This window comes from Colias croceus, chromosome 17, assembly GCF_905220415.1.
Source record: "Colias croceus chromosome 17, ilColCroc2.1".
In the NCBI taxonomy this organism is placed as follows: Eukaryota; Metazoa; Arthropoda; class Insecta; order Lepidoptera; family Pieridae; genus Colias; species Colias croceus.
In genome coordinates this window covers 9,137,210-9,164,129 of record NC_059553.1, presented here as the reverse complement: position 1 = coordinate 9,164,129, position 26,920 = coordinate 9,137,210, and the positions used below count along the sequence as shown (strand labels likewise).

The following is a 26,920-nucleotide window of genomic DNA, read 5'->3' as shown; positions in this document are numbered from 1 at the left end:
TTGATTTATGGTGGAAACATCGTTACTGAAATTGTCATATTGTTTTTCATTTAAATCTACTCCACTCAACAAATTTTTAAAAACTTCTCGGCTTTTATTTTTCAAAAGAGACCTCTTTGTAGAACAGGGTGTATCTATATAGTCAGGATCCTTCACACTATCATCTGAGCAAAAGTCTTCACTAATGTTAGATAAATCTTTATTTTCAATATTATCGTTAGGCTTCGGAGATAAAATGAACTGTTCCTTTTCAGTGAATTGTATGGAAGTTGAAGTCGTAGTTATTTCATTTTCTATAACAGATTTACTATCTTCCTTGAGATTCCGGATTATTTGTAGGGTACGGGGATTCGGCACTGTAAATAATAAGAACATTTCATAAAATAACGAACCACGCCATACTGTGCCATGAAATGTCATGCCAGATCAACATCACAATACAACACACCACACCGAACCCGGATCATCGCAGTTAAATAAGCCACGTAAGAGGCAGCAAAAAAAAACAAAACACGTTTTAATTACATTATATCGTTAAAAGTAACTTAACTTGCTTTCGGTTCTAAACTGTTTAGCTTTATTTCTAAGCAATAATTAACTATTTCAAAAACATGTTAAAAAAATTTGTGGTTTCTATCTTGAAGAAACAAATAAAACTTACTAAGTATTATTGTCTTACTTACTTTTTCGTGAAGAATGTTGTAGCACTAAATGCAGCACTTTTTAACAAAAAAAAATATCGAAAACAGTCACAATTTTAACTTAAATAATCAATCAACTCAAAATTAAGGAATATTGCAGAAAATATTATCAAACTTTACAATTTAACCACACGATTATTTGGTAATGTGCTATTATTCCCGAAAGTTTTGATGTGGACACGCGAAAACCATAATAGCAACTGGCGATCGTCGACTGTTGCACAAATATGGCGTGATAAATCAACCAATCACATAACGACATTTTTACGCGCCACTTCGTCAGTTTTGTCGTTACGAATGTGAGTCTTACTGACCATAAAATACGGACTATTTTGCAAGTGACTGTGTTATACACCAGTATTTTCAAAATTTTGGTTTGTGCGGTTATTCGTGCAAAGCAGCGATATGTCTTTAATAAAAAGCCATTATTTAAATATATTTGCTTTTATTTTACCATTCCATAAAGGTACAAGTCCGAGACGGGCCGCAGACCGCAAACTGCAAGCGACAACACTTGTTTCTATGAAAATCTATGAATCGCTGCGCGTTGCGTCTGCAGGCAGCAGTGTCGCCGCGCTTAGAATCAATTTCATAGACGTAAATTGTACCTCGGAATTGTACCTTTAGAGAAAAGGATATTTACAGGAAATAAAAAAAATATTTTAAATACATAATAACTTAAAAATCTCCATTTACTGTCATTGAGATATACATACGGAGACACCGCCTACATCACTTATGTTCCGCCCAACATACGCCATATGGCGTAACTGCACGCTCATTTTTTATTTGATCTAAAGTGAAACGCATCAAATATGCCTTCGTGTATGTTACGACATTGCACAAATAATACAATTAATACAGTAAAGTGCAAAAGAATAACTTTCATCGGTAAGTACCTAACTAGATAATAATTTTTAAAACTTAGTTAGAGCAAAAAAATAGCGCACAGATTTTGTTCGTGGTGTCTCCTCCATACGTAGTAATATTATCTCAATGTTTACTGTAACAATATTGTAATAAAATAAAACACATTCTAAGTGAAACATTTAGTAATATTTCGATAAAGAATCCAATATCCTAATCTAGCCTAGATACAAAAATTGCATTTAAATTCCATTTATCTAAACTTTATATGAATATCACTATTAATAAAATTACTCAAAAAAAGCCAAAAACATAAAGGGTAGCAATTTTACAAGGTTTTAACTTTTATCTATACTTCATATTATTATAAAGCTGAAGAGTTTGTTTGTTTGCATTCGCTAATCTTATGAACGACTGGTCCGATTTGAATAATTCTTTCGGTGTTGGATTGCCCATTTATCGAGGAAGGCCATTTATCGTATCATCACGTTAAGACCAACAGAAATAGAGCCAGTAAAACCGCGGAGCGCAGCTAGTCTGTAATATGGAGTTTCTTGCCGGTTCTTCTCCATAGATACTGCTTTCCGAATCGGTGGTAAATGCTAAAAATATGTTATGACGATTCAAAAGTGCTTCTACTAATTGAATAAATATATTGAGTTCGAGTTTACTAACTTTTCGCACGCGGATTCGCCCGCTTTGTAAAAAAACTTAGTAAATTATATACTATAACCTTCCTCTTGAATCACTCTATCTATTAAAAAATACTGTTCCAAAATCCGTTGCGTATTTATAGCGATTTAAGCAAACATACGGACGGACAGACAGCGACAGTGACTTTTTTATACTATGTAGTGATTCTTAAGTAGCAATACAAAGTAAATATAATTACATCCGTTTCTGATCATTCTATCTGCTTATTACAATTCGTCTAAATCAATGAGGCAATTGGATAAATCATTCAAGAATACATTTATTTTGAAAGTTACAACAAAGTACCTATACATACTTTGAAAAGTTAAAACAAAGTTAAAAATAAGGTTTAATAATTATTATTTTTAATAAAAAACGAAACTACCTTCAAATTATCAGATCTAAACAAAATTAAATTAGGACCACACAACAGACCCAGCTTTCAAACAAACCGAAGAATCATTAAAGTCAGTCCATCCAGACGAACGGTGACAAACGAAAAAAAACAAGTAGTCGAACTGGAACCTCCTTCTTTATTGAAGTCGGTTGAAATCTACCATTTAAAATTAACAAGTTTCTTATCTAACTATATATTTATTCTTAATTCTTTAATAATTTTTATTAATAGTGATATTTCATACAAATACTCTTCTCCATTTAAAGCTCATATTTTTTCTTCAGTTCTTCGATTTCTTCATCGGCGAGACCCTCTTTTGTTTTACAATGCACCAGCAGTTTGTTCACCACTGAAACAGATAAGAAATATTATGCATTTGTTCACAAAAGTATGTAAAAATTAAATTGCTTTTTGTAAAAAAGGTTCACAATTTATTATATTTAATTCAGGTACAGACAATAAATTGTACAGAATCATAGAATAAATACCTTACAGACTAACATACATATATTAATTTAAAACTAAAACTAAGAATATATTAAGCACTACACTATACACTATTATAAAAATAAATTACATTTTACATTGATTCTTCACTACATAGTATAAAACAAAGTCGCTTTCTCTGTCCCTATTTCCCTATGTCCCTTTGTTTGCTTAAATCTTTAAAACTACGCAACGGATTTTGATGCGTTTTTTTTTAATAGATAGAGTGATTCAAGAGGAAGGTTTTAGTACTTATATAATTTATTAGGTTTTAGACAAAGCGGGCGAAACCGCGGGCGGTAAGCTAGTCTTTAATATAATATGAATTCAATTATATTTCGACTGGAGGATGTTTGAATCCTCTAAAAAGAAAATGAAATTTGGGACACAGAACCAAACAATGAATTATTTCTCCTACTCTACATACTTGATATGGTTAGAACTAAGAACATCTATGTTAATTTAGAAATTTAACATTTTAAATTTCTAGACAATAACAAACATCCTTCAAGTAGAAGACCTCAACACCAGGGCGCTAAGGCGCGAAACCTGGAAACTTTTGGTGTCGGAGGCCAAGATCCTCTTTGGGTCGTTGCGCCGTTGAAGTAGTAAGTAAGTAAGTAAGTAAGACAATAACAAACCTTCCGGGACTCAAATGAAGTCACCATAAATTGATAGAAATATTTAATAGCAAGCACAAATAGCGGCCGGCGTGTGTGAACTCGCCCTTATAGTGTGAAACACCCACTATACTAGCTTACCGCCCGCGGCTTCGCCCGCTTTCTCTAAAACGATTTGAGATTTAAACTATCCTATCTCTCAAGTTGGATCGAACTGCAATTGGTGTGCGAATTTTATTATAATCGGTTAAGTGGTTTAGGAGTCCATTGAGGACAAACATTGTGACACGAGATTTATATATATTAAGAAGATTATCAACAGACAAACGAACTATAAACAAACGAACGATTTATATATACACACGAACCTTCCTTATCGCCATCCGACAGGAACATAGCCAGCGCCGAGAACCTCTTCACACGCGCCAACGCGTGCAAGTAGCGGCCGGCGTGTGTGAACTTGCCCTTATAGTCGTGTAGTGTGTGAAGCACTTGAGATAGTACGTCGCTTTCTAGAGCGTTCGCGAATATCGATGGTATCGCTGATGGATCTATTATCTGTGAATATTTAATAACTTTAATATTGCAATTTTATTTGTTTTTTTTTTTTTTGTATATTATGCAAGTAGATTAATTTATATTATGATAAAAACGTGTGGCACTCGGGGACTGCCGCGGTAAAGCTATTGCATAGCATGCCTTCTGGCCACACCTCCGAGCCCGTCGGAGTGGAGAGCGTGAGGTTTTTTCGTTACGGAATTTCTCGATTCGGTCCCCGCGCTCAAGGCCCGCGATAGAAGCTATGCAATAGCTTAAAAAACTGCTGAAGTAATTTTCGACATTTTAGGGCGGCCATACACGGACCGCTTCAAGCAGTTGAGACCGACGGCTTGAAGCCGCGACCGCGCGGTGAACTATAGACATTCATTCATTGCCGTACAGGGACTGCTCGAGCAGTCGCGACCGCTTCAACTGCGCTGCTTGTAGCGACAGCTCGAGCCGTTCCTGTACTTCCCTCAGCCTTTAACTGCTCGAGCTGCTGGCTGCTTTTACATGTTTCTTTCTTGTCGCGCTATCATTGGTATATCTTATAACTAGTAAATATACCATACGAGTATAAACACAAATTATTTTTCAGTTGCAATCGGCAGTACCTGATTTTATTGTCGAATGAAATAATTCTTCAAATTTATATTATTTAATAGGGTAAGTTTGTATAATCATAAGGGTGCTATAGAGCGAGGAATGTGTTTGTATATAACCAATAGTATCGCTTTAAACACTAAATACACCGGTGCCAATCCCTTCCAAAATGATAAAAGCCTAAAAAAAATAGTAGTAGGATGAAACCCATTAGAAAAGGAGGGGAATGTGATAAAAATTAAAGGAAAAATAAATTACAGACAATCAGAGTTCGGGAAGTCCTAAGGAAAAAAGTTCAATGGCAAAGTTGTAGGTAATAAAAAGTTCTACAACTTTTGTATTCACAATTTTTTCACATTACCTCAAAATTTTGTTGAAAAATTCAAAAAACCAAGTTTTTGGTTTTTATTTTTATCTTTTTCAGAAAAAAAAAATTTCTTCAATATTTGGTGAAAACTTACCTTATTATGTCCCAAATACACTGTAATTTATTTGATTGAAAACATTTATTTTTTCGCCTTATTTCAACTTAATAAAAAAAAAACAACCTAATTTTCAATCGAAAATTCTGACGTCAAAATATCAGCTTTTTACAAAAAGTTTGGGGGCTTTTTGTTTATTGAAATATCTTCTTTCTGATGGTGTAAAATATAATATACATTACCATAGTAAATTTACTCAGAAAATGCATACAAACAGTGTGATAATGAGCTTTTTTGGCAAAGGCAAATTTCTCAAACGACCTGATATGTTTTTATCGACATCATTTTGTTTATTAACATGCTGTTAAATGTTAGCTGTGGTATCGTTACTTTGATCAGATGAAATTTTTTCTTTTTAACCGACTTCAAAAAAAGGAGGAGGTTATCAATTCGGCCGGTATATTTTTTTTTGTATGTATGTACACTGATTACTCCGACGTTTCTTAACCGATTTACGTGATTCTTTTTTTATTCGATGCGGGATGGTGTCGAATTGGTCCCATAAAAATTTTATTCGGATAGGCCCAGCAGTTTTTATTTTATGAGCATTTTTGTCTGTACTCGATGACTTAATTGAAATGTAGCAAGTAACTTTGATTCACTTCCCGGTAACCGATTGAGCTGAAATTTTGTATACGTATGTAAATTGGCTAGCGATGAAACATTATCATGACATTGAGCTGATTTGATGATGGAATCGGAAGGTGGCCATAGGAACTCAGTAATATATTGACTCAACTTTATCGAGATTGGGCTCGTTTGATTCGTGTTGAAAAATACACTAAAAAGTACTAAATAAAAATAACTGCGTTAAAAACAACCGACTTCAAAAACGGAAAAGTAATAAATAAAAAAGATTTGATATTATTAATTACTACAGATTATTTAGATGTGTCGAGTTTGAAATGTCGTATATGAAGTGTCGAGTTTGAAGTGTCGCGTATGAAGTGTCGAGTTTGAAGTATCGTGTATGAAGTGTCGTGTATGAAGTGTCGAGTTTGAAGTGTCGTGTATTAAGTGTCGTGTATGCAGTGTCGAGTTTGAAGTGTCGTGTATGAAGTGTCAAGTTTGAAGTGTCGTGTATGAAGTGTCGAGTTTGAAGTGTCGTGTATGAAGTGTCGAGTTTGAAGTGTCATGTATTAAGTGTCGTGTATGCAATGTCGAGTTTGAAGTGTCGCGTATGAAGTGTCGAGTTTGAAGTGTCGTGTATGAAGTGTCGAGTTTGAAGTGTCATGTATTAAGTGTCGTGTATGCAATGTCGAGTTTGAAGTGTCGCGTATGAAGTGTCGAGTTTGAAGTGTCGTGTATGAAGTGTCGAGTTTGAAGTGTCGCGAATGAAGTGTCGAGTTTGAAGTGTCGTGTATGAAGTGTCGAGTTTGAAGTGTCGTGTATGAAGTGTCGAGTTTGAAGTGTCGTGTATGCAGTGTCGAGTTTGAAGTGTCGTGTATGCAGTGTCGAGTTTGAAGTGTCGCGTATGAAGTGTCGAGTTTGAAGTGTCGTGTATGAAGTGTCGAGTTTAAAGTGTCGCGTATGAAGTGTCGAGTTTGAAGTGTCGTGTATGCAGTGTCGAGTTTGAAGTGTCGTATATTAAGTGTCGTGTATGCAGTGTCGAGTTTGAAGTGTCGTGTATGAAGTGTCGAGTTTGAAGTGTCGTGTATGAAGTGTCGAGTTTGAAGTGTCGTGTATGAAGTGTCGAGTTTGAAGTGTCGTGTATGCAGTGTCGAGTTTGAAGTGTCGTGTATGCAGTGTCGAGTTTGAAGTGTCACGTATGAAGTGTCGAGTTTGAAGTGTCGTGTATGAAGTGTCGAGTTTAAAGTGTCGCGTATGAAGTGTCGAGTTTGAAGTGTCGTGTATGCAGTGTCGAGTTTGAAGTGTCGCGAATGAAGTGTCGAGTTTGAAGTATCGTGTATGAAGTGTCGTGTATGAAGTGTCGAGTTTCAAGTGTCGAGTTTGAAGTGTCATGTATGCAGTGTCGAGTTTGAAGTGTCGCGTATGAAGTGTCGAGTTTGAAGTGTCGTGTATGAAGTGTCGAGTTTGAAGTGTCGTGTATTAAGTGTCGTGTATGCAGTGTCAAGTTTGAAGTGTCGTGTATTAAGTGTCAAGTTTGAACTGTCGCGTATGCAGTGTCGTTGAAGTGTGGAGTGTGAAGTGTCGAGTTTGAAGTGTCGATTGAAGTGTCGTGTATTAAGTGTCGTGTATGCAGTGTCGAGTTTGAAGTGTTATGTATGAAGTGTCGAATTTTAAGTGTCGTGTATGCAGTGTCAAGTTTGAACTGTCGCGTATGAAGTGTCGTGTATGAAGTGTCGAGATTTAAGTGTCGTGTATGCAGTGTCAAGTTTGAACTGTCGCGTATAAAGTGTCGTGTATGAAGTGTCGAGTTTGAAGTGTCGTGTATGAAGTGTCGAGTTTGAAGTGTCGTGTATTAAGTGTCGATTGAAGTGTCGTGTATTAAGTGTCGTGTATGCAGTGTCGAATTTGAAGTGTCGTGTATGAAGTGTCGAATTTTAAGTGTCGTGTATGTAGTGTCAAGTTTGAACTGTCGCGTATGAAGTGTCGTGTATGAAGTGTCGAGATTTAAGTGTCGTGTATGCAGTGTCGTGTATGTAGTGTCAAGTTTGAACTGTCGAGTTTGAAGTGTCGTTTTTAAGTGTCGAGTTTGAAGTGTCGTGTATGAAGTGTCGCGTATGAAGTGTCGAGTTTGAAGTGTCGTGTATGAAGTGTCGAGTTTGAAGTGTCGTGTATGCAGTGTCGATTGAAGTGTCGTGTATTAAGTGTCGAGTTTGAAGTGTCGTGTATGCAGTGTCGTGCATGAAGTGTCGAGTTTGAAGTGTCGCGTATGAAGTGTCGAGTTTGAAGTGTCGAGTTTGAAGTATCGTGTATGAAGTGTCGTGTATGAAGTGTCGAGTTTGAAGTGTCGTGTATGAAGTGTCGAGTTTGAAGTGTCATGTATGAAGTGTCGAGTTTGAAGTGTTGTGTATGCAGTGTCGTGCATGAAGTGTCGAGTTTGAAGTGTCGCGTATTAAGTGTCGTGTATGAAGTGTCGAGTTTGAAGTGTCGATTGAAGTGACGTGTATTAAGTGTCGTGTATGAAGTGTCGAGTTTGAAGTGTCTTGTATGCAGTGTCGAGTTTGAAGTGTCGTGTATGCAGTGTCGAGTTTGAAGTGTCGTGCATGAAGTGTCGAGTTTGAAGTGTCATGTATGAAGTGTCAAGTATGAAGTGTCAAGTTTGAAGTGTCGAGTTTGAAGTGTTGTGTATGCAGTGTCGTGCATGAAGTGTCGAGTTTGAAGTGTCGCGTATTAAGTGTCGTGTATGAAGTGTCGAGTTTGAAGTGTCGATTGAAGTGACGTGTATTAAGTGTCGTGTATGAAGTGTCGAGTTTGAAGTGTCTTGTATGCAATGTCGAGTTTGAAGTGTCGTGTATGAAGTGTCGAGTTTGAAGTGTCGTGTATGAAGTGTCGAGTTTGAAGTGTCGTGTATTAAGTGTCGATTGAAGTGTCGTGTAACTCGTGTATTAAGTGTCGTGTATGCAGTGTCGAGTTTGAAGTGTCGTGTATGAAGTGTCGAGTTTGAAGTGTCATGTATGAAGTGTCAAGTTTGAAGTGTCGAGTTTGAAGTGCCGCGTATGAAGTGTCGCGTATGAAGTGTCGCGTATGAAGTGTCGAGTTTGAAGTGTCGTGTATGAAGTGTCGAGTTTGAAGTGTCGTGTATGCAGTGTCGTGCATGAAGTGTCGAGTTTGAAGTGTCGCGTATTAAGTGTCGTGTATGAAGTGTCGAGTTTGAAGTGTCGATTGAAGTGTCGTGTATAAAGTGTCGTGTATGAAGTGTCGAGTTTGAAGTGTCTTGTATGCAGTGTCGAGTTTGAAGTGTCGTGTATGAAGTGTCGAGTTTGAAGTGTCGCGTATGAAGTGTCGAGTTTGAAGTGTCGTGTATGCAGTGTTGAGTTTTGAAGTGTCGCGTATGAAGTGTCGAGTTTGAAGTGTCGCGTATGAAGTGTCGAGTTTGAAGTGTCGCGTATGAAGTGTCGAGTTTGAAGTATCGTGTATGAAGTGTCGAGTTTGAAGTGTCGTGTATGAAGTGTCGAGTTTGAAGTGTCGTGTATTAAGTGTCGATTGAAGTGTCGTGTAACTTGCAGTGTCGTGTATGCAGTGTCGAGTTTGAAGTGTCGTGTATGAAGTGTCGAGTTTGAAGTGTCATGTATGAAGTGTCAAGTTTGAAGTGTCGAGTTTGAAGTGTCGCGTATGAAGTGTCGCGTATGAAGTGTCGAGTTTGAAGTGTCGAGTTTGAAGTGTCGTGTATGCAGTGTCGTGCATGAAGTGTCGAGTTTGAAGTGTCGCGTATTAAGTGTCGTGTATGAAGTGTCGAGTTTGAAGTGTCGATTGAAGTGTCGTGTATAAAGTGTCGTGTATGAAGTGTCGAGTTTGAAGTGTCTTGTATGCAGTGTCGAGTTTAAAGTGTCGCGTATGAAGTGTCGAGTTTGAAGTGTCGTGTATGCAGTGTCGAGTTTGAAGTGTCGCGAATGAAGTGTCGAGTTTGAAGTATCGTGTATGAAGTGTCATGTATGAAGTGTCGAGTTTCAAGTGTCGAGTTTGAAGTGTCATGTATGCAGTGTCGAGTTTGAAGTGTCGCGTATGAAGTGTCGAGTTTGAAGTGTCGTGTATGAAGTGTCGAGTTTGAAGTGTCGTGTATTAAGTGTCGTGTATGCAGTGTCAAGTTTGAACTGTCGCGTATGCAGTGTCGTTGAAGTGTGGAGTGTGAAGTGTCGAGTTTGAAGTGTCGATTGAAGTGTCGTGTATTAAGTGTCGTGTATGCAGTGTCGAGTTTGAAGTGTTATGTATGAAGTGTCGAATTTTAAGTGTCGTGTATGCAGTGTCAAGTTTGAACTGTCGCGTATGAAGTGTCGTGTATGAAGTGTCGAGATTTAAGTGTCGTGTATGCAGTGTCAAGTTTGAACTGTCGCGTATAAAGTGTCGTGTATGAAGTGTCGAGTTTGAAGTGTCGTGTATGAAGTGTCGAGTTTGAAGTGTCGTGTATTAAGTGTCGATTGAAGTGTCGTGTATTAAGTGTCGTGTATGCAGTGTCGAGTTTGAAGTGTCGTGTATGAAGTGTCGAATTTTTAGTGTCGTGTATGTAGTGTCAAGTTTGAACTGTCGCGTATGAAGTGTCGTGTATGAAGTGTCGAGATTTAAGTGTCGTGTATGCAGTGTCGTGTATGTAGTGTCAAGTTTGAACTGTCGAGTTTGAAGTGTCGTTTTTAAGTGTCGAGTTTGAAGTGTCGTGTATGAAGTGTCGCGTATGAAGTGTCGAGTTTGAAGTGTCGTGTATGAAGTGTCGAGTTTGAAGTGTCGTGTATGCAGTGTCGATTGAAGTGTCGTGTATTAAGTGTCGAGTTTGAAGTGTCGTGTATGCAGTGTCGTGCATGAAGTGTCGAGTTTGAAGTGTCGCGTATGAAGTGTCGAGTTTGAAGTGTCGAGTTTGAAGTATCGTGTATGAAGTGTCGTGTATGAAGTGTCGAGTTTGAAGTGTCGTGTATGAAGTGTCTAGTTTGAAGTGTCATGTATGAAGTGTCGAGTTTGAAGTGTTGTGTATGCAGTGTCGTGCATGAAGTGTCGAGTTTGAAGTGTCGCGTATTAAGTGTCGTGTATGAAGTGTCGAGTTTGAAGTGTCAATTGAAGTGACGTGTATTAAGTGTCGTGTATGAAGTGTCGAGTTTGAAGTGTCTTGTATGCAGTGTCGAGTTTGAAGTGTCGTGTATGCAGTGTCGAGTTTGAAGTGTCGTGCATGAAGTGTCGAGTTTGAAGTGTCATGTATGAAGTGTCAAGTATGAAGTGTCAAGTTTGAAGTGTCGAGTTTGAAGTGTCGAGTTTGAAGTATCGTGTATGAAGTGTCGATTGAAGTGTCGTGTAACTCGTGTATTAAGTGTCGTGTATGCAGTGTCGAGTTTGAAGTGTCGCGTATGAAGTGTCGCGTATGAAGTGTCGAGTTTGAAGTGTCGAGTTTGAAGTGTCGTGTATGAAGTGTCGAGTTTGAAGTGTCGTGTATGCAGTGTCGTGCATGAAGTGTCGAGTTTGAAGTGTCGCGTATTAAGTGTCGTGTATGAAGTGTCGAGTTTGAAGTGTCGATTGAAGTGTCGTGTATAAAGTGTCGTGTATAAAGTGTCGAGTTTGAAGTGTCTTGTATGCAGTGTCGAGTTTAAAGTGTCGCGTATGAAGTGTCGAGTTTGAAGTGTCGTGTATGCAGTGTCGAGTTTGAAGTGTCGCGAATGAAGTGTCGAGTTTGAAGTATCGTGTATGAAGTGTCGTGTATGAAGTGTCGAGTTTCAAGTGTCGAGTTTGAAGTGTCATGTATGCAGTGTCGAGTTTGAAGTGTCGCGTATGAAGTGTCGAGTTTGAAGTGTCGTGTATGAAGTGTCGAGTTTGAAGTGTCGTGTATTAAGTGTCGTGTATGCAGTGTCAAGTTTGAAGTGTCGTGTATTAAGTGTCGTGTATGCAGTGTCAAGTTTGAACTGTCGCGTATGCAGTGTCGTTGAAGTGTGGAGTGTGAAGTGTCGAGTTTGAAGTGTCGATTGAAGTGTCGTGTATTAAGTGTCGTGTATGCAGTGTCGAGTTTGAAGTGTTATGTATGAAGTGTCGAATTTTAAGTGTCGTGTATGCAGTGTCAAGTTTGAACTGTCGCGTATGAAGTGTCGTGTATGAAGTGTCGAGATTTAAGTGTCGTGTATGCAGTGTCAAGTTTGAACTGTCGCGTATAAAGTGTCGTGTATGAAGTGTCGAGTTTGAAGTGTCGTGTATGAAGTGTCGAGTTTGAAGTGTCGTGTATTAAGTGTCGATTGAAGTGTCGTGTATTAAGTGTCGTGTATGCAGTGTCGAGTTTGAAGTGTCGTGTATGAAGTGTCGAATTTTAAGTGTCGTGTATGTAGTGTCAAGTTTGAACTGTCGCGTATGAAGTGTCGTGTATGAAGTGTCGAGATTTAAGTGTCGTGTATGCAGTGTCGTGTATGTAGTGTCAAGTTTGAACTGTCGAGTTTGAAGTGTCGTTTTTAAGTGTCGAGTTTGAAGTGTCGTGTATGAAGTGTCGCGTATGAAGTGTCGAGTTTGAAGTGTCGTGTATGAAGTGTCGAGTTTGAAGTGTCGTGTATGCAGTGTCGATTGAAGTGTCGTGTATTAAGTGTCGAGTTTGAAGTGTCGTGTATGCAGTGTCGTCCATGAAGTGTCGAGTTTGAAGTGTCGCGTATGAAGTGTCGAGTTTGAAGTGTCGAGTTTGAAGTATCGTGTATGAAGTGTCGTGTATGAAGTGTCGAGTTTGAAGTGTCGTGCATGAAGTGTCGAGTTTGAAGTGTCGCGTATTAAGTGTCGTGTATGAAGTGTCGAGTTTGAAGTGTCGATTGAAGTGACGTGTATTAAGTGTCGTGTATGAAGTGTCGAGTTTGAAGTGTCTTGTATGCAGTGTCGAGTTTGAAGAGTCGCGTATGAAGTGTCGAGTTTGAAGTGTCGTGTATGAAGTGTCGAGTTTGAAGTGTCGCGTATGAAGTGTCGAGTTTGAAGTGTCGTGTATGCAGTGTTGAGTTTTGAAGTGTCGTGACTCGTGTATGCAGTGTCGAGTTTGAAGTGTCGCGTATGAAGTGTCGAGTTTGAAGTGTCGTGTATGCAGTGTCGAGTTTGAAGTGTCGCGTATGAAGTGTCGAGTTTGAAGTGTCGAGTTTGAAGTGTCATGTATGAAGTGTCAAGTTTGAAGTGTCGAGTTTGAAGTGTCGCGTATGAAGTGTCGATTGAAGTGTCGTGTATTAAGTGTCGTGTATGCAGTGTCGTGTATGCAGTGTCAAGTATGAACTGTCGTGTATGAAGTGTCGAGTATGCAGTGTCGAGTTTGAAGTGTGGCGTGTGAAGTGTCGAGTTTGAAGTGTCGATTGAAGTGTCGTGTATTAAGTGTCGTGTATGCAGTGTCCAGTTTGAAGTATCGTGTATGAAGTGTCAAGTTTGAAGTGTCGTGTATGAAGTGTCGAGTTTGAAGTGTCGTGTATGAAGTGTCGAGTTTGAAGTGTCATGTATTAAGTGTCATGTATTAAGTGTCGTGTATGCAGTGTCGAGTTTGAAGTGTCGCGTATGAAGTGTCGAGTTTGAAGTGTCGTGTATGAAGTGTCGAGTTTGAAGTGTCGCGAATGAAGTGTCGAGTTTGAAGTGTCGTGTATGAAGTGTCGAGTTTGAAGTGTCGTGTATGAAGTGTCGAGTTTGAAGTGTCGTTTATGCAGTGTCGAGTTTGAAGTGTCGTGTATGCAGTGTCGAGTTTGAAGTGTCGCGTATGAAGTGTCGAGTTTGAAGTGTCGGGTATGAAGTGTCGAGTTTAAAGTGTCGCGTATGAAGTGTCGAGTTTGAAGTGTCGTGTATGCAGTGTCGAGTTTGAAGTGTCGAGTTTGAAGTGTCGTGTATGAAGTGTCGAGTTTGAAGTGTCATGTATTAAGTGTCGTGTATGCAGAGTCGAGTTTGAAGTGTCGCGTATGAAGTGTCGAGTTTGAAGTGTCGTGTATTAAGTGTCGAGTTTGAAGTGTCGCGTATGAAGTGTCGAGTTTGAAGTGTCGAGTTTGAAGTGTCATGTATGAAGTGTCAAGTTTGAAGTGTCGAGTTTGAAGTGTCGCGTATGAAGTGTCGATTGAAGTGTCGTGTATTAAGTGTCGTGTATGCAGTGTCGTGTATGCAGTGTCAAGTATGAACTGTCGTGTATGAAGTGTCGAGTATGCAGTGTCGAGTTTGAAGTGTGGCGTGTGAAGTGTCGAGTTTGAAGTGTCGATTGAAGTGTCGTGTATTAAGTGTCGTGTATGCAGTGTCCAGTTTGAAGTATCGTGTATGAAGTGTCAAGTTTGAAGTGTCGTGTATGAAGTGTCGAGTTTGAAGTGTCGTGTATGAAGTGTCGAGTTTGAAGTGTCATGTATTAAGTGTCATGTATTAAGTGTCGTGTATGCAGTGTCGAGTTTGAAGTGTCGCGTATGAAGTGTCGAGTTTGAAGTGTCGTGTATGAAGTGTCGAGTTTGAAGTGTCGCGAATGAAGTGTCGAGTTTGAAGTGTCGTGTATGAAGTGTCGAGTTTGAAGTGTCGTGTATGAAGTGTCGAGTTTGAAGTGTCGTTTATGCAGTGTCGAGTTTGAAGTGTCGTGTATGCAGTGTCGAGTTTGAAGTGTCGCGTATGAAGTGTCGAGTTTGAAGTGTCGGGTATGAAGTGTCGAGTTTAAAGTGTCGCGTATGAAGTGTCGAGTTTGAAGTGTCGTGTATGCAGTGTCGAGTTTGAAGTGTCGAGTTTGAAGTGTCGTGTATGAAGTGTCGAGTTTGAAGTGTCATGTATTAAGTGTCGTGTATGCAGAGTCGAGTTTGAAGTGTCGCGTATGAAGTGTCGAGTTTGAAGTGTCGTGTATTAAGTGTCGAGTTTGAAGTGTCATGTATTAAGTGTCGCGTATGAAGTGTCGCGTATGAAGTGTCGAGTTTGAAGTGTCGTGTATTAAGTGTCGAGTTTGAAGTGTCGTGTATGCAGTGTCGAGTTTGAAGTGTCGCGAATGAAGTGTCGAGTTTGAAGTATCGTGTATGAAGTGTCGTGTATGAAGTGTCGAGTTTCAAGTGTCGAGTTTGAAGTGTCATGTATGCAGTGTCGAGTTTTAAGTGTCGCGTATGAAGTGTCGAGTTTGAAGTGTCGTGTATGAAGTGTCGTGTATGAAGTGTCGAGATTAAAGTGTCGTTTTTAAGTGTCGAGTTTGAAGTGTCGTGTATTAAGTGTCGTGTATGCAGTGTCAAGTTTGAACTGTCGCGTATGCAGTGTCGTTGAAGTGTGAAGTGTCGTGTTTGAAGTGTCGATTGAAGTGTCGTGTATTAAGTGTCGTGTATGCAGTGTCGAGTTTGAAGTGTTATGTATGAAGTGTCGAATTTTAAGTGTCGTGTATGCAGTGTCAAGTTTGAACTGTCGCGTATGAAGTGTCGTGTATGAAGTGTCGAGATTTAAGTGTCGTGTATGCAGTGTCAAGTTTGAACTGTCGCGTATAAAGTGTCGTGTATGAAGTGTCGAGTTTGAAGTGTCGTGTATGAAGTGTCAAGTCTGAAGTGTCGTGTATTAAGTGTCGATTGAAGTGTCGTGTATGCAGTGTCGTGCATGAAGTGTCGAGTTTGAAGTGTCGCGTATTAAGTGTCGTTTATGAAGTGTCGAGTTTGAAGTGTCGTGTATGCAGTGTCGTGCATGAAGTGTCGAGTTTGAAGTGTCGTGTATGAAGTGTCGAGTTTGAAGTGTCGTGTATTAAGTGTCGATTGAAGTGTCGTGTATTAAGTGTCGTGTATGCAGTGTCGAGTTTGAAGTGTCGTGTATGAAGTGTCGAGTTTGAAGTGTCATGTATGAAGTGTCGAGTTTGAAGTGTCGAGTTTGAAGTGTCGCGTATGAAGTGTCACGTATGAAGTGTCGCGTATGAAGTGTCGCGTATGAAGTGTCGAGTTTGAAGTGTCGAGTTTGAAGTGTCGTGTATGAAGTGTCGAGTTTGAAGTGTCGTGTATGAAGTGTCAAGTTTGAAGTGTCGTGTATTAGGTGTCGATTGAAGTGTCGTGTATGCAGTGTCGTGCATGAAGTGTCGAGTTTGAAGTGTCGCGTATTAAGTGTCGTGTATGAAGTGTCGAGTTTGAAGTGTCGTGTATGCAGTGTCGTGCATGAAGTGTCGAGTTTGAAGTGTCGTGTATGAAGTGTCGAGTTTGAAGTGTCGTGTATTAAGTGTCGATTGAAGTGTCGTGTATTAAGTGTCGTGTATGCAGTGTCGAGTTTGAAGTGTCGTGTATGAAGTGTCGAGTTTGAAGTGTCATGTATGAAGTGTCGAGTTTGAAGTGTCGAGTTTGAAGTGTCGCGTATGAAGTGTCACGTATGAAGTGTCGCGTATGAAGTGTCGCGTATGAAGTGTCGAGTTTGAAGTGTCGAGTTTGAAGTGTCGTGTATGAAGTGTCGAGTTTGAAGTGTCGTGTATGCAGTGTCGTGCATGAAGTGTCGAGTTTGAAGTGTCGCGTATTAAGTGTCGTGTATGAAGTGTCGAGTTTGAAGTGTCGTTTGAAGTGTCGTGTATGCAGTGTCGAGTTTGAAGTGTCGCGTATGAAGTGTCGAGTTTGAAGTGTCGCGTATGAAGTGTCGAGTTTGAAGTGTCGAGTTTGAAGTGTCATGTATGAAGTGTCAAGTTTGAAGTGTCGAGTTTGAAGTGTCGCGTATGAAGTGTCGATTGAAGTGTCGTGTATTAAGTGTCGTGTATGCAGTGTCAAGTATGAACTGTCGCGTATGAAGTGTCGTGTATGAAGAGTCGAGTTTGAAGTGTCGTGTATGAAGTGTCGAGTATGCAGTGTCGAGTTTGAAGTGTGGCGTGTGAAGTGTCGAGTTTGAAGTGTCGATTGAAGTGTCGTGTATTAAGTGTCGTGTATGCAGTGTCGAGTTTGAAGTGTCGTGTATGAAGTGTCGAATTTTAAGTGTCATGTATGTAGTGTCAAGTTTGAACTGTCGCGTATGAAGTGTCGTGTATGAAGTGTCGAGATTTAAGTGTCGTTTTTAAGTGTCGAGTTTGAAGTGTCGTGTTTGAAGTGTCGTGTAGGAAGTGTCGAGTTTGAAGTGTCGTGTATGAAGTGTCGAGTTTGAAGTGTCGTGTATGAAGTGTCGTGTATGCAGTGTCGAGTTTGAAGTCTGGCGTGTGAAGTGTCGAGTTTGAAGTGTCGATTGAAGTGTCGTGTATTAAGTGTCGTGTATGCAGTGTCGAGTTTGAAGTGTCGTGTATGAAGTGTCGAATTTTAAGTGTCATGTATGTAGTGTCAAGTTTGAACTGTCGCGTATGAAGTGTCGTGTATGAAGTGTCGAGATTTAAGTGTCGTTTTTAAGTGTCGAGTTTGAAGTGTCGTGTTTGAAGTGTCGTGTAGGAAGTGTCGCGTATGAAGTGTCGAGTTTGAAGTGTCGTGTATGAAGTGTCGAGTTTGAAGTGTCGAGTATGCAGTGTCAAGTTTAAACTGTCACGTATGAAGTGTCGAGTTTGAAGTGTCGTTTTTAAGTGTCGAGTTTGAAGTGTCGTGTTTGAAGTGTCGTGTAGGAAGTGTCGTGTATGAAGCTCCGAGTTTTTTGTGTCGTGTATGCAGTGTCTAGTTTGAACTGTCGCGTATGAAGTGTCGTGTATGCAGTGTCGAGTTTGAAGTGTGGCGTGTGAAGTGTCGAGTTTGAAGTGTCGTTTATGCAGTGTCGAGTTTGAAGTGTCGTGTATGAAGTGTCGAGTTTGAAGTGTCGTGTATGAAGTGTCGAGTTTGAAGTGTCGTGTATGCAGTGTCGAGTTTGAAGTGTCGCGTATGAAGTGTCGAGTTTGAAGTGTCGTGTATGCAGTGTCGAGTTTGAAGTGTCGTGTATGAAGTGTCATGTATGCAGTGTCGAGTTAGAAGTGTCGCGTATGAAGTGTCGAGTTTGAAGTGTCGTATATCGTACAATGAAGTGTCGTATTGATGTGTAGTAATTAATAATATCAAATCTTTTTTATTTATTACTTTTCCGTTTTTGTAGTCGGTTGTTTTTAACGCAGTTATGAAATGTTACCGAAAAGCCGATACAAGAGAAAATATAGAGTTCTAGAAGTGTGCCTGATTTAGTAAAAGCTCATTATCTCACTGTTTGTATGCATTTCCTGAGAACATTTACTATGGTAATGTTTATTTTTTTTTACACAATATGAAAGTAGAGATTTCAATAAACAATAGGCTCCCCAAGTTTTTGAAAAAAGCTGTTATTTTGACGGGTGACTTTTCGATTGAAAATTAGGTGTTTTTTTTTTTGGTATTAATCCATAATAATATTATAAATGCGAAAGTAACTCTGTCTGTCTGTCTGTTACTCAATCACGCCTTAACTACTGAACCAATTTGCATTCAAATATTTTCAATCAAAAAAAATAGTGTATTTGGGACATAATAAAGTAAGTTTTCACCAAATTTCGTACAAAAAAAAATTGTTTGAAGTAGATTAAAATAAAAAACCAAAAACATGGTTTTTTGAATTTTTCACCTAAATTTTGAGGTTATGTGAAAAAATTGTGAATGCAAAAGTTGTAGAACTTTTTATTACTTACAACTTTGCCATTGAACTTTTTTCCATAGGACTTGTATTTTTGTCGGAAATCAAGAGAAACCATTTTTTAGTTTTAAAAGCTCCCCCCTTCCCACTTCCCGAACTCGGATTGTCTGTAATTTATTTTTCCTTTAATTTTTATCACATTCCCCTCCTTTTCTAATGGGTTTCATCCTACTACTATTTTATTTGTTTCAAAAATTATCGACCCTGGTCTAAAACCCATCAGTGATATAATTAGTTGTTTACAAACACATTCTCGCTACACATCCTCACACATTATTGCTGAAAAAGTACCCTAATGCAATATCATTTTCAAACTAAATATCTAAACTATCTGCACCATACTGCTTATTTACATACTTATTCATATAAAAAAATAAAAAAGCTACTTACACTCAAATAATCCCCCCTAGCTTCAGGCGAACCCTTCAAGTATTTCCATTCATTCATAAATTGCACACTATTTACCGGAACGATCATTTTATCCACCGATACATTATGAATTATATCTCCGTCTTCTTTTGGCAATATATCTAGCTTAGTATCCGAATTATTGTTAGTATCGCCTTGAGCTAGACTGTCTAGGTCTATTTTAGATACTGCTTTTGGTTTACTACAGCCCAATGGTATTTCTTGTATGGGGATATGTTTTAGCGCTCTCTGAAATAAATAGTATGTAGTTAATAGTTGTGATTTATATTTTGGATTCTATGTTGATCCTGGCATGTTACTGTTGCGTTGATTTAGTTGAAATTTGGTACTTTATATAGAGCATGTGAAGTGAAGTCCCATGTGCCCTAGAAGGGTAAGGGGCAGATGCATTATACATCTGTTTCACTGATCGATTTTCTTTAGGGACAAGTAGTAGTTATCAGCCTTCTGTGTCCTGCCAGACCGAGGCATTTTTTTTCGTCGTCTCCACCGGTAATCGAACCCCCTCGGTTCTACGCTCACGCGTCAACCACTGTACCAAGGAGGCGGTCTATATAATATAATATGTATAGCATGAGATTACACATAATAATATATTTATTACTAATTAGCTTTCCGCCCGCGGCTTCGCCCGCGTTTTCAAAGAAAAACCCGCATAGTTCCCGTTCCCGTGAGATTTCCGGGATAAAACGTATCCCTTGTGTTAATCCACGTTACCCTCTATATGTGTGCTTCATTTTATTGTAATCGGTTCAGTAGTATTTGCGTGAAAGAGTAACAAACACACACACACACATCCTCACAAACTTTCGCATTTATAATATTAGTAGGATATAGAAATCACTTGAACAAAGCAGCAAGCAAAAGGTATATTCAAAGATTTTGAACATACCTTTTGCCTGCTGCTTTGACCATTATCGTAAAATTACCAAAAAGGTTTATAAAATACCAAATTATTTCAAATATTGGACCATGAAATAATAAACAGATTACTGTAAGTATCTATTATTTGGTATGATAGAATTAAGAATAAAGAAGTTAACGAACATTAAATTTTTGAGCAGAATAACACAGATTTTCAATACCTTAGATCTCAAATGCGGTGGTTTCTTAACAGGTTTGATAACGGTAATATTCTCTCCGACACCATCCCTCCATTTCTCGAGTGGGGTTGGTTCAATCGTTTCTAGTTCCACCACTTTCGGTTGAGCGGTTTTTGTTATCGGTTGCGATTCTATGGTTGGCGTGGTGGATGGAGATGATTTAGACTTCGCCTGAAATCATGCACAATTGTTTAATTTATTTAAGTTTGGACACATTAATTAATATTAAAGTTTTTTCATTCTTGGTTAACCATAATAATAGGGTTGGTTTAATTTATAAAATGCTATTTAATGAAATAATTGCTTTGAACTTTTACATTTTAAACAGATTTTTTAAACATCATCATATTATATTGAAGACTGTTGTTGCTTTATCAAACTAAAAGATAATAATAAAAACAGAAATATGTATTCATTTAAAGCATGTTACTCACTCCTTTGGTTCCCATTCTAGCTTTGATAGCTTCAAGCTGGCGTCTTGCTGCGGCATTGTGTGGTTCTAGCTTTAAAACCTGAAAAGAAAAATATACAAACGAGGAAAGTCAAGTTATCCCTTTTATAATATCCTATCCTACTTACATAAACGCGAAAGTATGTAATGATGTTGCTTATGTGCTAAAATAACACATAACTCATAAATTTTAGAAATAATTTTCTGAGCAGCACAGCTCATCAATTCACTAATATTACCTTTACTAATATTATAAAGCTGAAGAGTTTGTTTGTTTGAACGCGCTAATCACAGGAACTACTGGTACGATTTGAAAAATTCATTCGGTGTTAGATAGCCTACTTATAAGAATAAGAATAAGAATAAGAAATCATTTATTTCAAACACACACAACTCACAAGTACATAATAAACATTACAAAGTACGAAGTTTAAAAAATAAGAAAAAAAAATTAAAGTAAAGTAAAACAAAATAATTATAAAACCATCAAAATATGTGAGGTTGCGTGCGCCAAAAAAGGATGCCACTCAGGATACCTGAGCAATAACGCCTCAGCACTGATTTTCAGTGACACCCTTCTGACATCCAGATTGTCAGCCGCTTTGCATGTTAAATACAATTAAAAATAATATATTAAATATAATTTGTGGATATATGATACGGTAAATAAATAAGGTCACCATAATCTTATCGAGGAAGGCTATGCATACTAATATTATAAATGCGAAAGTAACTTTGTCTGTCTGTCTGTTACTCAATCACGCCTAAACTACTGAACCAATTTTCATGAAATTTGGTATGGAGATATTTTGATACCCGAAAGAGGGGACATAGGCTACTTTTTATACCGGAAAAATGACGCAATCCCGGAAATCCAACGAGAACGGGAACTATGCGGGTTTTTCTTTGACTGCGCGGGCGAAGCCGCGGGCGGAAACCTAGTAGGCTATATATCATTACGCTAAGACCAACAGGAGCGGAGCCACGCGGGTGAAACTGCGAAGCGCAGCTAATTCTCAATAATGTAATTACACACTTCAAACAATATAACCAACCTCATTGAGATCACTAGAAGCGGCCCTCAACGAGCCTAGCCGTTCCCTCGCAGTGGCCCGTCTTTGCAATGCTTTCACATACGTGGGGTCTAATTTTAGTGCCTCGGTGCAGTCTTTTTCGGCTTGATGGAGGCTGAAAAAGATAAATTTGTGCATAATTTAAAATGAAATTGTTCTAATAACTACAGTTACTACTGAAATAACTGGCACATCGCATTGCATATAAAACCAACAGCTGCGGAGCACTGCGGGTAAAATCGCGGGGCACAGTAGTTTATTTACAAAGATGTATTTCAAACTCATTAATGTAAATAAATGATATTATTTAATTTTATCTCTTAGGAGTAACTTTATATTAAAAAATTGGTTGTCTGTAAAGTCGGTTTACTGACGATAGTAGAACGTGACAACGTCCGATTGTGCTTCTTTGTCGCTCGTTCCGCGCTCTCGCTTGCACTTCAAGCCTTACATGGAACGCCTCAGAGCGAGGTAACGCCGCATGAGTCATGTTTTTTCGTGCGTGCAACCGGCTCTATCGAATTATAAGACGTTGTCACGTCAAAAGAATATTACAATCTAACTCACCTGTCTTTTTTGAGATAACACAAGCCTCTATTTGCGTAATAAATAGCGTCATCTTTCACAAGCTCAATGGCTCTCGAGTAACAAACTATGGCTTCCGACCATTTCTCTTGTTTCACAAATGTATTACCCTGGAACATGAATAATTGTATTTTACAAAATGCTAGAGAATATCCAGAAACCTCAAAGGAATCGTCAAATGTGTTACTAATAGTAAAACGCATGCAACGCAAACGCAAACGCAATATTATAAATTTGAAAGTTTGTGAGGATGTGTGTGTGTTTGTCTCTCTTTCACGCGAATACTTTTAAACAGATTGCAATGAAATTTAGCACACGTACAGAGGGTAACTTGGATTAACTCATAGGATAGGTGTTATCCCGGAAATCCCACGGGAACAAGAACTATGCGAGTTTTTCTTTAAAAACGCGGCCGAAGCCGCGGGCGGAAAGCTAGTTATTTAAATGTTTTTGTTAAGGCACAAACAAGGTTCTTATGAAGAGAAAACACGAAGAAGGGGCAATAGGGCAGAACAATGTCTGCTGTGGTCGTAAAAATATTGATAAAAGTATCTAAATTTGCCAATTTAAACTATATAAAAAATAATTATGGTATTAATTACTCTAGAAATAAAAATATATATAATTTGTGAATTTAAATAATTTAAATTCACAAATTATAGATAAATATTTAAATATAAAGGCATGAATACAACAATAGTATACCTACTATTTGACTGGTGATATAAAAAAATTATTACTCATCCGCAGAATATTTACAAATAAAATTTTAAAAGTTTGAATGCCATGAGAATTTTATATCAACAGATATATCTTTATGTAAAGTAACATAAAGTTTTTAACTTTGAATCTATCATATTATTTAACTTAAATATATCTGTAATACAATATGTATATGTATGTATACATATACATACATATGGGTGATTATACAAAAATGGGGTAACTTTGAAGGATATTTTGTTTACTATATTTTTTATATCAGATTATTACAAATTAGGGTGTATATGATAGCTAATCTAATAAATATATTGTTCCAAATCGGGCCAGCCACTTTTTTAAGTAGATTGTGAGATATTTTAAATTTTCTGGATTTGGCCTCCAGGGGACTGACAAGGCTAACATAGTACTGATAAAAAACACAATTTTGTAATATTCTTAAAGAAATTCAATGAAAATTACTACAAATCTCTCAGTTTTAATAATGGCACATGTCTTTTAAGTATTAAAATCACTTAGTTACATTTAAAAATGATAATTGATAATATATTGTGATACTGGGAAAAAACAATGTCTCAATTTTCAAAACAGCCTTCTGACATTTAACGCAACGTGAATATTCTTACTCTCTTACTTAACTTACTACTTTGACTTAGTTTTACTTAATATTTGAAGTAATTCACAAACAATAGAAACAAAAAAAACGGCCAAGTGCGAGTTGGACTCCTAACAAACCTATTTTTTATTATGTTTGTAACTTAAAATTTACACTTTTAGCAATTTTTCCTTTATCTGTGTTATAAGACGTTGCTTTTTACCATATTTTAAGACTGTATACACGGCAAGCATCCTGTGTATTTTTTATTCCCTTGCGAATATTTAATTTTGCGGAAATTTGCAGTATTAACGGATGTAGGTATCTTTAAAAAAAAAAAAAAATCATTTATTGATCAATTTGTGGGTTAGGTACTAACATGTAACATTTGGACCCCAAACTAGGACAGCCTGTATTTTGGGGTCCACAAATTCATCTTTTAATTGCGTTGCGTTATAAGTTTCATTTTTTTACAGCCCCAAGGGTTCTTAATCTTGAGTATTCAATATAAATTTCAAATTGATACCTCCACGCGCTTCAAAAAAACGTCTTAACAGACAAACGGACAACAAAGTGATCCTATAAGGGTTCTGATTTTTCCTTTTGAGGTTCGGAGCCCTAAAAATCTAACATTATTTATGTTAAAAGTACTAATTTTCATAAATTGGTTCATGGTTTTTAACCAAAGGCTTGAATGAAAGTCTCATCTGAGTTTTCATAAGAGCCTTTTGACATTTTTATAATGTTATTAAAATAATTAACTTTTATGTTCTTTTATCTTGTAACTTTACTTCACAATATTATACGTTTACGTATTTATCTAATAAATACATATAATAAGCTATGCCCTGAAAGCATCAAAATCAATAATTAAAATAAAATAAGATCTTTTAAATAAAATTATTAGTAGTTTGTTTCAATAGCTCTTTTCTTTGCTACTCTTTTTTAAATGTTTCTTCCCTAGTCAAATTCAGTTTCTTTTAGCGTGGCGCATGATGTTTTAAACTGAAATATCAAATAGAAATGCTTATACCAATAGCAATCAAGATAAAAGTTCTCAAAAACGATAGAATCATCAGTACTATGGGGTCGCGTCAGTCCACTGGCGCGATATCTGACATAGGACTGATGCCAGCGGATTGATAAAAAGGGACTTAATATGAGATTATAATCACAAATTATGTTTTTTTGCCTTATTTCTTATATCAACAAACTATATTTTTACAAATCATACTTAACCATGTATGAATGAAAATAAAAATCAGTTTAACAATAAAATAACGACTCACCATAGGACTGAAATGTTGACTGGCGCAGCACGAATTTAGAGGACAAACACAACCCTAGCGCTGGTACAGTTATGACGGCCATCAAAATATGGGATGCACAAGTAACTTCATTACCAACATTAATATTTAGACAGGGATTTGACCTCGACTTGGTGATATTTAGCGAGAATTTCAAATTTAAAAAACACACAACGGACTGACCAATAAAAACGATGACAAAGTTTATTTTTATTTTTTAAATAAAATGTTAAACATTTCGTTATGAAAGTTATACTATATAATACTATGTATATCAAAGATTGTCCTGAATTAGTAAGTTTTCTCTAATCAATGATAATGTTTATAAAATAGTCACTTGATTGTTGGTTTTCGGAGTTGTGACATGCCAAAGTACTGATTATTTAAGTATTAATTTTGTTTTTTTATCAATTTGTATTTTAAATAAAGAAGTGAAAGTGAGTGACCAAATAAAGGACGCTTTATTGTTTTAAAATAGATTGTTATTTGATTAAAATATAATAGGACTTTGTATAAATTGGCTGGTGACATTGAGTTACCCCATTTTTGTATAATGACCCATATACATATTAACTATAATAGCTCTCTTTTACATACATTAATGTTATAAAGACTAATTAATTATCTTATTTGCTCAATAATCTTGTTGCCTAGGTAACCACATTGATTAAACGCATAGATACATAAAGAAATACATGAAAATAGCATATTGATACTTCGTCTTCACCGGGAATCAAACCCAAGACTCCTCGGTGCTACCTTCACGCGTCCACCACTGTACCAAGGAGGCGATCGCAGCTAGTAAGTAATATATCTTACCCTCTCTTTCTCATACTGCGCTTCCTCTCTTAGCTTCTCCTGCTTGTCTTTCTCACTGTGCTTGCTATCGAGGGACGCTGGCCCCACATCCGCCATGTCTACTTCTTCACATGCTTTTTCCTGGAATTAAAAATGTAACTTCTCTTTATTTCTGTAAATATGGATATCTGATTTATAAGTGTCTCGGTTATATTTAGGTTTTTGGAATTGTCATATAAATGTGGTAAAAAAACTTGAGCTGACTTGCTTTCTATGAGAGCAATCATCAGTTTCAGTTTTGTATTAAAATCTCTCCGTAATGAATACCAATTGTTTCAGAGATATTCGGAAGTTTTTAATAATTCCATATTAAGAAAAAATAAGCTACCTATTTTATTAAAAGACACTCTTGATTATTATTCACATGCATAACAAATATTGAAATTACAATACAATACATACAATGAAGTATTACGATTAATATTCATACCACATCAAATTTTTCCCAAGCCTTGTAGTCAGCCGCGGGAATCCTCTTTTCTTGTTTCTTTTTCGACACAACTGGCCTTTCTTTTCGGACTTTACTCCTCACAGGAGGAAGATCCTAGTCCAAAAATGTTAAACTTTATTAACATTTATCCTATTATTGCCTACTAATGTCGATAAATAGAAAAGTACTAGGATAAAGAAACACAAACCACCGTTAAACATCCACTTACTTAAAGAGAATACCAGATACATTTTTACTACTATAAAACTGTGTACTAGGCTCGAAAAACTAGTTCTCAATTTCTGTTTAATACTATACACGTACAGAGTGCGAAACAAGACTAAAATACGAGCATAATTTACAATGAACCTGCTCAAACTCGCCGTTTAGTGCGGCCTCTTTACGTTTCATCTCAGTTTCCCAGTTTTGGAGGTCCGTTAGATATGATTGTAAAGATTTCACATTATCCCTGGCCTGCCTTTGTATTTCGAAAGCTTTTTCCATTTCTATTGCAACAAAAAAGGGTTTCTTTACCTGCTTGATCGATTTTTTTCGGTTGTCAACCTCAACCCCAAAACAAAATTCACGTTGTCATGGCGCTAGTAACAACTGATTGAAGTTACGTTCAGAAATAAGTACCTACCTAGTCGTTCTGTAGTTGACAGTTGTCATTTTATGTTATTTTGAAGAAACTTACATATTATTATCAGCGTTATCAGCACATTAGCTATTAAAAATATATTTAAATAATGTAACGTATATTATTATAATATTATTGATAACTAGTTTCCTAGCATTTATTTAAATACCTACTGATACCTTATCCGGGTCCACACGACACCAAACATAGAATAATTAAATAAGTTTACATACTTAAAAGTCTGT

General features: G+C 37.3%; 1 protein-coding gene across 2 annotated transcripts; it reads right to left on the bottom strand.

Annotated features, from left to right (window-relative positions):
- Positions 1–2,196: 2,196 nt before the first annotated feature.
- LOC123699183 (RNA polymerase II-associated protein 3) lies at positions 2,197–26,648 on the bottom strand. 2 transcript variants are annotated; one of them, XM_045646076.1, is made up of 10 exons: positions 26,405–26,562; positions 26,036–26,149; positions 25,567–25,686; positions 22,108–22,235; positions 21,523–21,655; positions 20,451–20,528; positions 19,999–20,187; positions 18,875–19,141; positions 4,133–4,322; positions 2,197–3,007 (listed from the first exon to the last, which is right to left on the bottom strand). In XM_045646076.1, the coding sequence occupies exons 1-10, from the start codon at positions 26,537–26,539 to the stop codon at positions 2,919–2,921; spliced, it is 1,443 nt and encodes a 480-aa protein (XP_045502032.1). In that variant the 5' UTR covers positions 26,540–26,562; the 3' UTR covers positions 2,197–2,918. The 2 variants fall into 2 exon arrangements, with proteins under 2 accessions (XP_045502032.1, XP_045502033.1); XM_045646077.1 differs by lacking the exon at positions 26,405–26,562 and adding an exon at positions 26,570–26,648 and having other exon boundaries at positions 2,199–3,007.
- Positions 26,649–26,920: the final 272 nt, after the last annotated feature.